Source organism: Lotus japonicus, chromosome 4 (genome assembly GCF_012489685.1).
Source record: "Lotus japonicus ecotype B-129 chromosome 4, LjGifu_v1.2".
Classification (NCBI taxonomy): Eukaryota; Viridiplantae; Streptophyta; class Magnoliopsida; order Fabales; family Fabaceae; genus Lotus; species Lotus japonicus.
Window position 1 is genome coordinate 59874740 of NC_080044.1, and position 14296 is coordinate 59889035.

The window sequence follows — 14296 nt, forward strand, 5'->3', positions numbered from 1 at the left end:
CGTTTTTTTTGTCCATTTATTTTGGACCGACAGATCACAATGTTCCACTTCCTTCCTATTCACGTGCACCACTTGAAAGCCATCTTCACCCTCCAACAAACTATTATTTTTCATCTGAAAATCCTTTGCACCCGTGGGCCTAGTCTCCATAAATATTGGATTTTGCCAAACTATTCCATATTGTGCACTTTGACATTCTTCCCCATAACATACGTTAGTAGCCCCACCCAATCCCTTAATTTCATTGAAACTTTTTTCCACACCTGATTCAAAACACTCCCCTCCATTCAAATCTTTTAAATCACCATTGGACCCCTCCAGAAACGCATGTCCCTGAATCTTTTCCAACTTTTCTTCCGTTTCTCTTAAAATTTGAAAAACCTTTAATGTCATTAACTCCTGCACCCCGTAACCAGCATCTTTCAAGTGTTGTAACGCTTCCACCACCGAAAATGGCGCCTCCGCTGCTGCCACCGCATGTTTGCCCGCCGGAACTTCCTCAACCATCTTTATCAGGCCCTGATCTTCCATCCCCATCTCTGATATCTGATCCTCAGAATCTGATGAATCTGCCTTCTTGAGGTTCTTTACTTCCTGTCTCAAGCCCGACCAATCTTGGTATATTGACATCTCTTTCTCTACCATCACTTCACAACATTCTCCATCAATCTTTGGTATATAGAGAATAGTCTTACTAAATGCCATTTAAGAAAAGTAAAGGTAAGTCATTATTTTATTAGGACCTCTAGCATCTCTAGATAACTGATCATTCCTAGTCAAAATAGGAAGTCTAAAATTAGTCTAAGAAAGATTATTCATACATATTGAATAAAAACAATGAAGAAAAGGTAGAATCTAGATAAAAATCTTAGAACCTTATTTTTCCCCTTCTAGCAGATCATTAACAAGGATGGTAAATTTGAAGGTAATAATATACTATATTTGTTCTAAGTCATCCATGTAAATAAGCACAACAACAGCCACCACCAAAGCCAGAATAATAAATAAAAAGGAGTTAAGTTGTATTATGCTAGAGTTCCTCTGATACAAAACAACAAACACACATGATACAAGGAAGCCAACTATTCAAAAGAGCATGCATTTGGACACATAATTAGGGAAACATTTATGAACTTCTGCCAGAAACACGACAAAAGAGGATTCAAGGTTCAAGTTATAAAACAAGCTTTATAATCTAAGCAAAACCCATAAATATAACATTAGAAGAAGCACACAAACCAGAAATTGCAGCGAGGATAGCTTCTGCGGAAGGGTATGTGTTGGCATTTTGATAGCTTGCAATTGCAAAGAAAATAAAATTGGAACTATGGTATGTGTTGTTTTTTTTGTGATAAGCAATTGATCATTAAATTGAATGGAAGTAATACATAAAAAGATAGTAACAAAGTGAAGAAAAAAAAACAGAAAAGCAAACAGAAGAACAACAGTTCTCTGCGCTATCAGCAAACCAGATTAAAAAAAGAGCCATCCTTGACAAGAACAACACACTTACTATACTACCCATTACTAGCCACACAAAAATCCTAAGGTTAATCCAGAAACATAGTCCCCATACCACTCACTGTCCAGTACACGCAACCTTCCCATGGTCTTCAATCAAGTGTCTTGTAAACACAATATGGTATGTGTTGTATGTTTTCAGTTTTTGCCATGTATTTAAGTGCCCGCTCTTGTAATACTGACTTGAGCAAGGCCAATGCAATCAATTTCACTCAATGGGTACTAGTGGATTAAGTGGTCCTATTTATCTTATATTGTACAAATGGTTTAGCCACATATTGCCATACAAGGATGAAATCAAAACAAAGAAAGGGTAGGTACACACAGCAGCAAAATTAGTAGTCAAAATCAATAAATAGAGAAAAGGCTAGCAGCCTCAACATTCAGGGAGGAAACAAAAAGCACTTAAACATCAATGTGTAAGCCAAGACAAGATGACAAATGAAAACAAGTAACAAGGAGACAAAAGACATGCAAAAAAACAAGGAGACAAACCAAAGTGTGTAATTCAAGAGGCAAACCAATGAAACATAGACAGCAACTTATCTTATCGATAATATAATACTGAAACTTACCCAATTGTGCAACAGAACAGAACAGAACAGAACAGAACCTCAGTAATATAATACTACATACATGTACCAACCAAGTTCATCAAATCCTTATAGTTAACCGATAACTAGAAACATGGACACATTACTACATTAGGGTTAGACAAAATACTGTACTGTGCTAACCGCTCCTTCCAAAATACAGCAGCAGTTTGAATGGTTAATCTTGTCTCCGCTTTCACTAATCACAAAAGTTATAGTAATCCATGAGCCATCTAGATTAATCATATCGCCGATTCGGATTGACCAACCCTAGATACAAGAAAAATACAAATGTAGTGAGTAAGTAAGCAAGCCATTAAAATTCTTCAACAATGGATATGTAAGAACTAAAAACCATACACACCGTGCCCCCCCCACAAAAGTAGCCACTAGTGCAGCCGCAGTTGTTGCGTAGAATGAAAAAGTTGCTGATGTTGTCTTCAATAGAAGCTAGGTCAAGACCCATCTTCTTGGCTAACTTCTCATACTTCATCTCCTCCAACCTGATACCCCACATCAGCCCCTCCATCAACTCATTCCTTATCTTCCCAAAGTCTTCATCATTGTCTTTCCTTATCTGGGACAAGTTTTGTAGAATCTCATTGAAGGAAGCTAGTCTGGAGCTGGTCAGCACTTTTGACAACTCAACAATCTCCACTGTCAACTCCTTCTTCCTCGTGAACTTCATGATTATGGTATCTGGACTGGGCGAGCCCCTAGAGGGGCAACGCCCAGCATGTATCCCGCCCTGAGGCGGGGCCCTGGACTTCAGATGGGCCTTGATCTTGGAGGCCCAATTGGCCCAATAGGTAGTACCCAAGCTCTATAAATAGGAGGTAGTTATCAATTGTAAAGGACTTTTGGCTCATTTGATAAAATAACACATGAAATTCAGCATTCTCTCTCTTACTCTCTCTCCCAAGCACAATCTCTCTACCCTTAGGTACTATACCTTCCCTCAATGTTCATTCCCAGAACATTTGGCGCCGTCTGTGGGGAATGTAAATTTTCTACTCCCATTCACGTGGATTGATTGTGCATGAAGTTACTTCTGATTGTGATTAGGCAACTCTCTGGTTTTCCGATTTTGATTCTGTGACTAGTGTTGGTTTTCCGATCGAGTTTGCATCGTTTCTGGTTTAGATGGAGACTCGACGCAGGAGGCAACATCATTCACCAATGCGACAGCGGATTTCGCCGCCTCGGCGGCCTCATCGTGTGGACCTGGATTCTCCGGTGCGAACGGCAGGAGTACAGTCGCCCTCTCATCCTCCATCACCACCACCTCCTCCATCGCCTTCACAGGTGGGATCTCGGGAGCACTCACCAGGGAATTCACCTGCTCCGGAACAACAACCGGCGGTGACGCAGGAGCAATGGCGCCATTTGATGCGCAGCATTGGCAACATCCAGCAGCGGAATGAGCATCTACAGGCTCAGTTAGATTTCTACCGTCGCGAGCAGCGAGATGATGGAAGCAGAGAAGCAGATTCCGTGGCTGAGTTCCGTCCGTTCTCGGAAGATGTCGAGAGTGTGGCGATTCCGGAGAACATGAAAACGTTAGTTCTGGATTCTTACAGCGGAGATTCCGATCCGAAAGATCATTTACTGTATTTTAATACGAAAATGGTGATAATTGCGGCGTCAGATGCGGTGAAGTGCAGGATGTTTCCATCGACGTTCAAATCGACGGCAATGGCGTGGTTCACAACTTTGCCGCGTGGATCGATTTCAAATTTCAGAGACTTCTCATCCAAGTTTCTAGTGCAATTCTCGGCAAATAAGAATCAGCCGGTGACGATCAATGACCTATACAATATTCGCCAGCAGGAAGGGGAGTCACTGAAAGAGTACATGGCAAGGTATAGCGCGGCGTCGGTAAAGGTAGAGGACGAGGAGCCTCGAGCTTGTGCTTTAGCATTTAAAAACGGTTTGCTGCCGGGAGGGTTGAACAGCAAATTGACACGTAAGCCGGCGCGCTCGATGGGAGAGATGCGTGCTCGTGCCAGCACTTATATTCTCGACGAGGAGGACGACGCTTTCAAAAGAAAGCGCGCGAAGTTGGAAAAGGGCGACACGTCGCCCAAGCGCGTGAAAAAAGATAGGAGCGGCGAAGATAAGGGGGATGGCAAACAGCAGAGGCCAGGTGAGGGGAAGTCGGTATTCAAACCGACCAAGGAACAGTTGTATCCACGGCGCGATGATTATGAACAACGTCGGCCTTGGCAATCTAAGTCTCATCGCCAGCAGGAGGAAACTGATATGGTGATGAACACAGATGTATTGGATATGCTCCGAGGGGCAAGCGACGCAAATCTAGTGGATGAGCCGGAGGCCCCAAAGTATCAGCCACGGGACGCCAATCCCAAGAAGTGGTGCGAGTTCCACCGGTCCGCCGGGCATGAAACGGATGACTGTTGGACTTTGCAGCGGGAGATTGATAAGTTGATTCGGGCGGGATATCAAGGAAATCGTCAAGGCCAGTGGCGCAATGGTGGCGATCAAAACAAAGCGCACAAGCGGGAGGAGGAGCGAGCGGACACTAAGGGCAAGAAAAAGCAAGAATCAGCGGCTATCGCCACAAAAGGGGCTGATGACACGTTCGCTCAACACTCAGGACCGCCCGTCGGGACCATCAACACCATCGCCGGGGGATTTGGCGGCGGTGGCGACACTCGTGCAGCGCGTAAGCGCCATGTTCGTGCCGTTAATTCCGTTCATGAGGTCGCTTTTGGATTCGAACACCCTGACATAACAATCTCGATGGCGGACTTTGAGGGGATAAAGCCTCATAAGGACGACCCGATTGTGGTGCAGTTAAGGATGAACAGTTTTAACGTTAGAAGGGTACTCCTGGATCAGGGTAGTTCGGCTGATATTATCTATGGTGATGCATTTGACAAGTTGGGACTAACTAACAATGGTCTAACTCCATACGCGGGAACCTTGGTAGGTTTCGCGGGGGAGCAAGTAATGGTGCGGGGACACATTGATCTAGACACAATATTTGGGGAAGACGAGTGTGCTAGGGTTTTGAAGGTAAGGTATCTGGTTCTCCAGGTGGTAGCATCCTACAATGTCATCATTGGGCGAAATACATTGAATCGCCTTTGTGCTGTAATTTCGACAGCCCACTTAGCGGTCAAGTATCCGCTAAGCAGTGGAAAGGTGGGAAAGCTGAAGGTGGACCAGAAGATGGCGAGGGAGTGTTACAATAATTGCCTTAACTTGTACGGCAAGAAGAGTGCGTTGGTTGGTCATAGATGTTATGAAATCGAAGCTTCGGATGAAAATCTCGATTAGGCGGTGAGCAAATTCTGGCGAGCACGTTTGCTTTGGCGAGCTAGTGTTGTTGGCGATGGAGTTCGACGGCGAGAGAATGTCGTTGGCGTTGGAATCTAGCAAGCGCGTTTTACTCCGGCGCCTGGTGGGCACGTTTTGTTTTGGCCATGGAAGTTTGGCGAGTAAAGCGTTGCTATGGTTAAGATCGCTGGCCAACAAATTTTTCCATTTTTCCAATTCCTTCAAACTTTTCCTTCATCTTTCATTTGATTCCCTTCTCAGTTGTTGTATTTCCTAATTTTCTTATTTTGAAGTTGGTATTAGAAGTTATATTGTCTTCACTGGTTTTGATTCAGACAGAGAGGAGCAAATCGGATCAAAGAGAAAGAGTGGGTGAATTGAGGCACACCATTAAAGTTTTGTGAAACTTGGAAGACTCTTCCATAAGCGGTTTGTTATTGGGTGGGACAAGCTCCTGATGGCGCGATTTAGTTACAAAGTGAAACAAGTTTCACGATGAACTAAATTAGCCCCGGAAAAGCCCACGTAACAACCGGATTCATTGGCGATGTGTGGGGTACAAATTGCCCATTCTACTAAGCACCGCTTTGGTAATCCAACTGGCCATTGGAACCCAAAGCACTTTGAGTCCCGAAATGGGACGATCACACCAAGGGTGGCGACCTACCGCTAGGGTGGTGACCTCATGCCAAAGGGTGGCGACCAAGCGCTATGGGTGGCGACCTGTAAGACTCAGTTTAGACACACAAAAGTCGCCAAAAGGGTGGCGACCTCACGCTAAGGGTGGCGACCTACCGCAAGAGGGTCGCGACCTACCGCAAGAGGATGGCGACCTACCGCTAAAGGGTCGCGACCTACCGCCAAAAATGAGGGTAGCGACCTACCGCAAAATGGTGGCGACCTACCGCAAGAGGGTCGCGACCTACCGCAAGAGGGTTGCGACCTACCGCAAAAAATGAGGGTAGCGACCTACCGCAAAATAGTGGCGAGCAAGTCAAACTAATTTCTTATAAGGCTAAAGCAAGATGGTGATGACGATGCGGCGGCGACTAAAAAATGTATGGCGGAAGCATTCCAACATGATTTACAAAATATCCAACGGCGATATAAAAAGCTATGGCGAAGGGTTGCTTAAACATAGACGAATGGCGGAAAAGTACACTACAAGGTGACAGTAAAAGCTAAAGTAATGTTAAAATTACATTATTCATTGTTTTCTTTCTCCTGTTCTTCTTCTTCCTCTTCTTCTTCAGTCGCTGTCCAGAGGTTTTGGTCAATCAGGGGAGGATCGTCTGGACCAACCAGTCCTGCGGCGGTTATCTCTTTCATTACTCCCATGGCGCTAAAGTCAAAGTTCATGTACAAATGTTGGGCCTGATCTTTGGCGAGGTAGAAACCGCGCTCGCGGTTGTCAAGGGCGATGTCAGCGGCTTGTTCCCTCGCCTCAATGGCTTTGGCCTTCTCCGTCGCCAGCTCGTCCTCTAGACTTTTGATCTTTGCTAGTTGGGAAGCAATCTCAGCATCTTTCGTGGCGAGGGCCTCGGCGTGGGTTTCGGTCGCTTTCTTGATCTCCTCGGACGTAGCCTGCATCACCGCCTCCATGTCAGATTTCGCCAAGGCCAAGGACTCCGCAGACTTTTTCTCTTGCTCCGCCAACGCTTTTTTCACTAACTCCAGCTCAGCGCACAGAACGGCAAGCTCTGACTCCTTAGCAATCAGCGCCTCGCCTCGGGCGATCAAGTCCTTCTCAGCTTGCTCTTTCTCCTTCTTGCAAGCTTGAAGGCTTGCATCAAGCTCATCTGCTTCTTCCTTCATCAGCGCCAGCTGATCCTCCAGCTCGCCGATTTTAATCCCCGCCGTGCCAATCATCTTGTCGGCATAGACTTTGTCTTTTCCTGCCTGCGTCGCTAGTTTGTCGAAACGCTTTTCCCAAGCAGCGGCGGCTTCTTGATGCTTAGCACTTTCGGCCTTCAACCGCTCAGCTTCAACGTTGGCGGCATTGAACTTCTCAAACGTGTGAGCAAAGATGCACCCAGCGCGTAGGAGGCAAGCAAGAGTCTCCTCCTTGGTATCATTCAGGCCCCGACTCAAAACTTCTTTTTCTATGACGTCACGGTTGAGACCAGCAAGTAAGAATTCTGAGGGTTCAATGGCGTTGGGGAGCATATTATAATAGCTTGAAGAACCGACCTCGGGAGCAGGGGCTTGTTCAATTTGAGCCGCTTCAGAGGTAGTGGCAGCGCCAGGACAGGATTTTTCCCCTTGATGAGGCGGGGAAGGCATGGAGCCCGCATCACGTGTTGGGGGCGGGCTAGGAGGCGCCTCTTGGCGAGGGGGAGACTTTGGGGTTTCATTTTCTTTTTCCTTCTCTCCAATAGGAATGTCGGAAGACGCAGCAGCTTTTGTGGCGTTAACGCCGGCGGAGGCGGCTGTGGCGCCAACAGAGGACTCAGCGGCAACAGCAGCGGTCGCACCGGCGGAGGCAGGAGTAGAAGCTGGTACGGCGGTTGGCTCGGTAGCTGCGGCGACGGAGGCTTCAGCGACATTTTTGCCTTTAGGCGCAGCAGCAGTGGTGGGCTGAGCGCCAGGGTTGGATGTGCCGGCGCCGGAGGAGGTTTTGGCCAATCTTCTCCTCTTGGGAGCTTTGGTGCTCTCGGCTTGGTTCTCAGCACCGCCCCGTTTTTTCGCGTCGCCCTCAGTGTTGAATTTTGGGGGAAAAGCGAGCCATTCTCCTCTCGCGGGCCTTCAGGAGCTCGGCGTTCGTGAAATTCATATCTTCTGTAACAATAAAAAAAAATGATCAGTGACAACATAGGAGTCGAGAAAGGAAATGTCAATAATAAAAGTGAGCTATGGGCAACCTAAGTATTTGGGAGTTCTTGAGAGGTCAGCGCCCTCAAGGACTGTTGTGCAGTCAAGGATGGGAAGTGGGGCAAGGAGATCAAGAAAGGCTTTATCGTTGGCGGACAAGGATTCCTCTGAAGGATCGGTGATCCCGTTGGGCTTCTCCGTCCAATAAAGAGGAAAGAGGGCGGTCCCGTCTCTGAGGGTGAATGCCTATGGGTAGGCGGGATGAACCGCCACACGGAAGTACTTTCGTGCGAAGGAGGACTTCGCGTTACTTTTGTGAGGATGCAAACACTTCCGGCCGGCTCGGGCCTTCAAGGAAATCCATCCTTTGTTTTTGATGGACTTGGAGTCGACGTCGTAAAGGTAGAAGAAACTGGTGGGGGATGGGGCGATGCCGACAGCGGCGCTTAGGATTTCAAAACATCGAATGAAAGCCCAGGCGTTAGGGTGGAGTTGACAGGGAGCCGCGTTGATGTCGCGGAGGACGGTTTGGACAAAGGGCGAGAAAGGAAGCCTGATTCCAAGCTCGCTAAACATGTATTCGTACGCAAAGAAGAAATGGGATCTCTTTACGTCGCCGTCTGGCTTGTGAAGCCAGGGGCGATCCCCGGGACTGCAAACCCAGATCCTGAGTTTGGCGTTAAACTCATCGTCATTGGACAAGCCACCTAGGGAGTTCACGAATTGCACAATGGGATCGCTGTCTTGGAAGATGGAAGGTTGATCTATAGCCTCGTGTTTGGGGGCTACTTGGACTGGAAGGGGCAGAGTGGCGTAGGTTTTTAGTCGGTGAGCTGGGATCTCCGGAACCTCTAAACGGAGGCCGCCGGCAGCGGTGGAGTCAGGGTCGCTTTCGGAGGAGGAAGAAGAGTGATTAGGGGAGGTAGGGTTTGAAGCCATTTTTAGAAGACAGTGAAGTGAAAGAAAGGAAAAGATCAGTATGTGTGCGATGTAAAGATAAGGACAGGGGGACTCACCGGAGTAGGATGTGAAGAGTGGGTAGCGGAAAGGGTGATAAGCGACGGCTCCGGAGCGGAAGTGGGCAGAAGGAGTTTGGTAAGCGATTAGGGAAGTGAGAGGGGTCTCGGAAAGGGATGACAGTGGGGAAGAAGGGTTTTTATAGGAGAAGGGGAGAAGCTGGAAGGGTGACGCGTGTTGGACGCGTGTGGAAGGTTGGAAGTCATGATGGTTTTGGGGAGGTGGGTCGCGTGCAAAGGGGAGTTACTGCGCACGATGGGACGGTTATGAAAGGTGAAGTGACGGTTCCGGAGAAAGAGGGAAATTGATGTAACCAACACATCACGTGGGGCAGCCACGTGAGGCAGATTGAAATTTGAAAGGGTTTTAAAATAAGGGAAAGCGCGGAAAGCCTCGCCACTATAAGGATCAAACGCCATCGCCTGACGATTGACACCAACAACGAAGTTCAGTCGCTCGCCGGGGTCACCGCCAGTCAATGCTTGAATGATCGGCACATGACCCATGCCTGCCACCTTTCCCGCCGGCGAGCGATCATACACCTGCTCCAACTTATCACCAATACAAAGTAGTCGTTCTCGCCGCTTGCGGACTTGTGGACTTGCAAGCTCTGTTTGCTCGTCAAGTCAGTGGATTGGGTAACTGAAAATGCTAGTTTCCTTTTGCTCACGCCATGTTGGCGACAATCTCAGCATCTTTTGTGGGTAGATTCCGGTGTACGATAAGACATGTAACAGCATTTAAAAGACACCCTTAGCTCTCGTACCTCGAGCTCGGTGTCTTGTGGACTAGTGGACTGGGCGAGCCCCTAGAGGGGCAACGCCCAGCATGTATCCCGCCCTGAGGCGGGGCCCTGGCCTTCAGATGGGCCTTGATCTCGGAGGCCCAATTGCATTTAAAAGACACCCTTAGCTCTCGTACCTCGAGCTCGGTGTCTTGTGGACTAGTGGACTGGGCGAGCCCCTAGAGGGGCAACGCCCAGCATGTATCCCGCCCTGAGGCGGGGCCCTGGACTTCAGATGGGCCTTGATCTTGGAGGCCCAATTGGCCCAATAGGTAGTACCCAAGCTCTATAAATAGGAGGTAGTTATCAATTGTAAAGGACTTTTGGCTCATTTGATAAAATAACACATGAAATTCAGCATTCTCTCTCTTACTCTCTCTCCCAAGCACAATCTCTCTACCCTTAGGTACTATACCTTCCCTCAATGTTCATTCCCAGAACAGTATCAATGTGGTGAGTCGGCGGCTTCTTGGTGTTCAGGCGGCGCCTGTGTTCCTCCGCCACCATGATACAACCGATGATCTCATCGCCTATAGCATTCCTGGCTTCGAGCAGCTCCAATAAGCGGTTGCGATCAGTGTCCTGCTTCTGCTTCAAACTCAGAGCAGAAGCCTTTATCTGCTCAAGCTTGGAGGCTGGGTTTTGTTCTGGTTCTTCGGATATAGTGTTGAAGGATGCTGGGTTGGAGTTGAAGGAAGGAACAGAGCCGGTGGCAGTTGCATGAAGCTGTTTGACAGCCTCCATGACTTCTCTGAGAAGGGAAGGGGAGGGATGGTTGGAGTTGGGATCGTCGCCGGCGCCGGAGGCGGAGTTGGGGGTGGCAGAGAGGTGGAATGCCATGGCTGAAGAAGAGCAAGAGACAATGGCGCATACGCATTCAGGTAGGGCAATGATACCCTTGTTTTGTAGTGCTACCCTACGGCTAGAGAGTGACAGATCGAGGAAATTGGGCTGGGCTGGGCTTGTCAATAATAGCAACCAGGCCCATTTTTGTTTTTGTTTGCAAGAGCTAGGCACTTTCACTCTCCAATACACGTGTTTCTTCTTTTTACTATGGAGGTAGTGTTGTGAACTTGTGAGTGTATCACAAAATTACAAAGTGTTAAAGAGAATGGCAATGTCTACAAGCAAGGATGCCAAAGACCTTTTCAATGCTCTTTGGTCTGCTTATTCTGCAAGCCCCATAAATCTCAAGGTTCTTCCTCTTGATCCCTCTATTTCTTCATTAGTCTTTACTCTTACGGTTTTACCTAACACCACCTTATGTCCTCCTTCAGATCATTGACCTCTATGTCGGGTTCGCCATTTCCACTGCCATCATTCAGGTACTTCCCGACAATGAGTCAATTGTTGCCACATTTGTCTTTTTAACACTTGTTTAATGATATCTACATGTGAGATTAGCAAATATTGTACCTATGTTATATATATATATATATATATATATATATATATATCAACCTTTGGTGATTGTTGCAGTTCTCAATATGAGAGTGAGATTAGTCTGTACCAATCCTTTTATTTGGATTTGTTTGATGAGGGGTACAGTTGTCAATTTGTTCATTTTGATACTGTATCATTGCTTAGACAATGCCCAAACTTTCTTTCTCCCATATTTTTCTTACATATCCAAACAAGCCAGTTTCCCATTTTTACTCCTAATTAACTCTGTTCTCTATTTATTTTCTCCCTAATTCAATTAGTCCAAACAATGCATATAAGAGATTGCAATAAACATAAACTAGGTGATGCCAAAACCTTAGCTATCCAAGCAAAAAAAAGTATTGTGATAGAGTGGATTGAGAATTAGGAACTCCATAAATTTATAATCTTGCTTTACTGGATATTCTTCAAGTTACTAGTTTGATGAATTCTTACTTTTAATGCTTTGATTAGAACTGTACAAGTGAAATTAGTTTCTTCATGAAGATTCAAGGTTGGTTAGTAGCTAGGTTTATGTTAAATTTACTTGCTCTTGTTTAAACTTCAATTTTTCTTTTTTTTTTCTTTATGACCAGGTAGTTTACATGGCTTTGGTGGGATCATTTCCATTTAATTCCTTCCTTTCAGGAGTACTTTCTTGCATAGGGAGTGCAGTTCTGGCTAGTAAGTGGCAAAGGTCTATACAATTTGCAGGCTAGCTAGTTACACACACACACACACATATATTTCATTCAATACACTACAAGTACTAGGTGCATATGAGTTTAGTTCTGGTTTTTCTTATCATTGTTATCATCCTTTACCTTGAACCAGTTTGTCTCCGGATCCAACTGAATAAAGACAATAAGGAATTCAAGGTAAAAAATCTTTTCTTGTGTAATTTAATCTTTGAGCTGATGCATGCGGGCCAAATTGAAACCTGCAATTACTCATGCAAGTTGCAACTGATATATTTTTAGGTTCATTTACTTTTATATTTCATAATGTATTTCAAAAACCTAGTGAACTTATGGAGTTTCAAATTCTGATGCCTGCATTTTGACTTGACAAAACAAAGCATGAAGAAAACGAGGGGATGTGTTGTCTGCGTATTGTTTTCTTCACGTGATATATTCATACAGTTATTTGGTCTTCCATCATACTGCAGGATCAACCACCTGAGCGTGCTTTTGCAGATTTTGTTCTGAGCAATTTGGTGCTCCATTTGGTGATCATGAACTTCATCGGTTGAATTGGCTTCTGTGTGGCAATGATTTACTTGCTCCATTTGCATGATACCACTTATGAAGATGAAACAATAATACAAGTCACATGTAGGTGTAGGTGTACTGTGGCTGTGGCTCATGAATCAGAATTCATGATGTATTTCTTTTTTTTTGACCAAAAGATTCAGGAACTCAAGCAGCTTATAACTTAAGAAATGCATAAATATCCTTTATCAATCCATCTCTATTCTTTCCTAGTCCAGTAGTCCTCACTTTACATTGCCACCATGGCTTCTTTCAATAACTCCCCCATTGGCTTACTCACCTAGCTCTCCCTAAGCCAATCCTATTTGTTATGGATTCTATATTGTAGTTTGATGAATAAGGTATCACTCAAGGAATGTATGAATGTCAACCTAACCCATATACAGGTAGTTCGCTTCTAATCTATCAATTTTGTACAATATATAAACATGACTACATAATTAAACTTTTCATGATTACTTTTTTTGGAGGTAAAGGACTTAAGTGCGTTTTGTTAAATACTGACTAAATTGGCTCAAGAAACCCTTGTTGAAATGGATTCGACACTGCTGGTGCTGGACTGGAATGACAAAATTGAAATGAACTTTCAAGTGATGGATAAAGTTTTTTGTTGATGATTATAAGATTGAAGGCCCAGCACTTACATAAAAAAATACTAAGGGATAACAAACACTTAAAAGAGTGATACAATCATTGACAAAACAAAAAACAGAGTGATACTATCTGACCCAAAAAGAAAGAGTGATACTACAAGGTTTCACCAGATAAAAACTACAGAACATAGCCTGCACACTCAAAATACATAAAACAAACAGCAATAAAGAAATGTTGCATGAATTAACTCGAGCGTTAAAGTGTTTTGTAGGTATATTTTTACTCCTCGCACCACTAAACTCCACTGTGGACATTGGTACCGTCACTAGAGCGTGAAAACACACTTCATTTTCTCTTTTATCATATTTTAACTTAATTTTCTTTTGATCTCTTTATGCATTTTCTGTCACATCATATATATCATAATATTCTTACACGGCCATCATATAAGAGTAAAATGAGAATTTGTGTTATTTAATGAGGTGTCTTGCCTTTTATAATGGGGCAAAATTCTAAACCTAAATCCTTGTGCAAAAGGATAAAGTGTGTCATTAGCATTGAGTCCCGACGTCCTGAAAATCCTTTAAATTGAGGTTGAGTCACCATAAAAAAGGTGAGTCAAGTGCACATAATACTATTTCCCTTAATTTTCTTGCTAGTAATAGGATAAGAACTTTCAATAAAACATTGATATAGAAATATTAGTCTTTAAGAAAGAAGAGCAGCACAAAGGTATAAGAAAAGCTAAAGTTTTAGTCTTATCTAATACGAAAGCGATTTAACATTTTTTTTTTTTTGATATAAGACATTGAAGACATTGATTGAAGTAGAAAAAATTATTCCGATAATATCCATATGAAATAATTACTGTATATAATTATTTTCTTCGTTAAATAAAATAATTATATACCGCATAGATGAATTTAAGTCGCAATAAATGCAACTTGCGTCAAATACTAGTTAGTGTTTTTTTTTTTTTT

General features: G+C 44.6%; 1 protein-coding gene across 1 annotated transcript; it reads left to right on the top strand.

Moving 5' to 3' along the window:
- Positions 1 to 11134: 11134 nt before the first annotated feature.
- Positions 11135 to 13060, top strand: LOC130715930 (dolichyl-diphosphooligosaccharide--protein glycosyltransferase subunit DAD1-like). The gene is made up of 5 exons (XM_057566085.1): positions 11135 to 11224; positions 11307 to 11354; positions 12048 to 12135; positions 12286 to 12329; positions 12620 to 13060. The coding sequence occupies exons 1-5, from the start codon at positions 11141 to 11143 to the stop codon at positions 12701 to 12703; spliced, it is 348 nt and encodes a 115-aa protein (XP_057422068.1). The 5' UTR covers positions 11135 to 11140; the 3' UTR covers positions 12704 to 13060.
- Positions 13061 to 14296: the final 1236 nt, after the last annotated feature.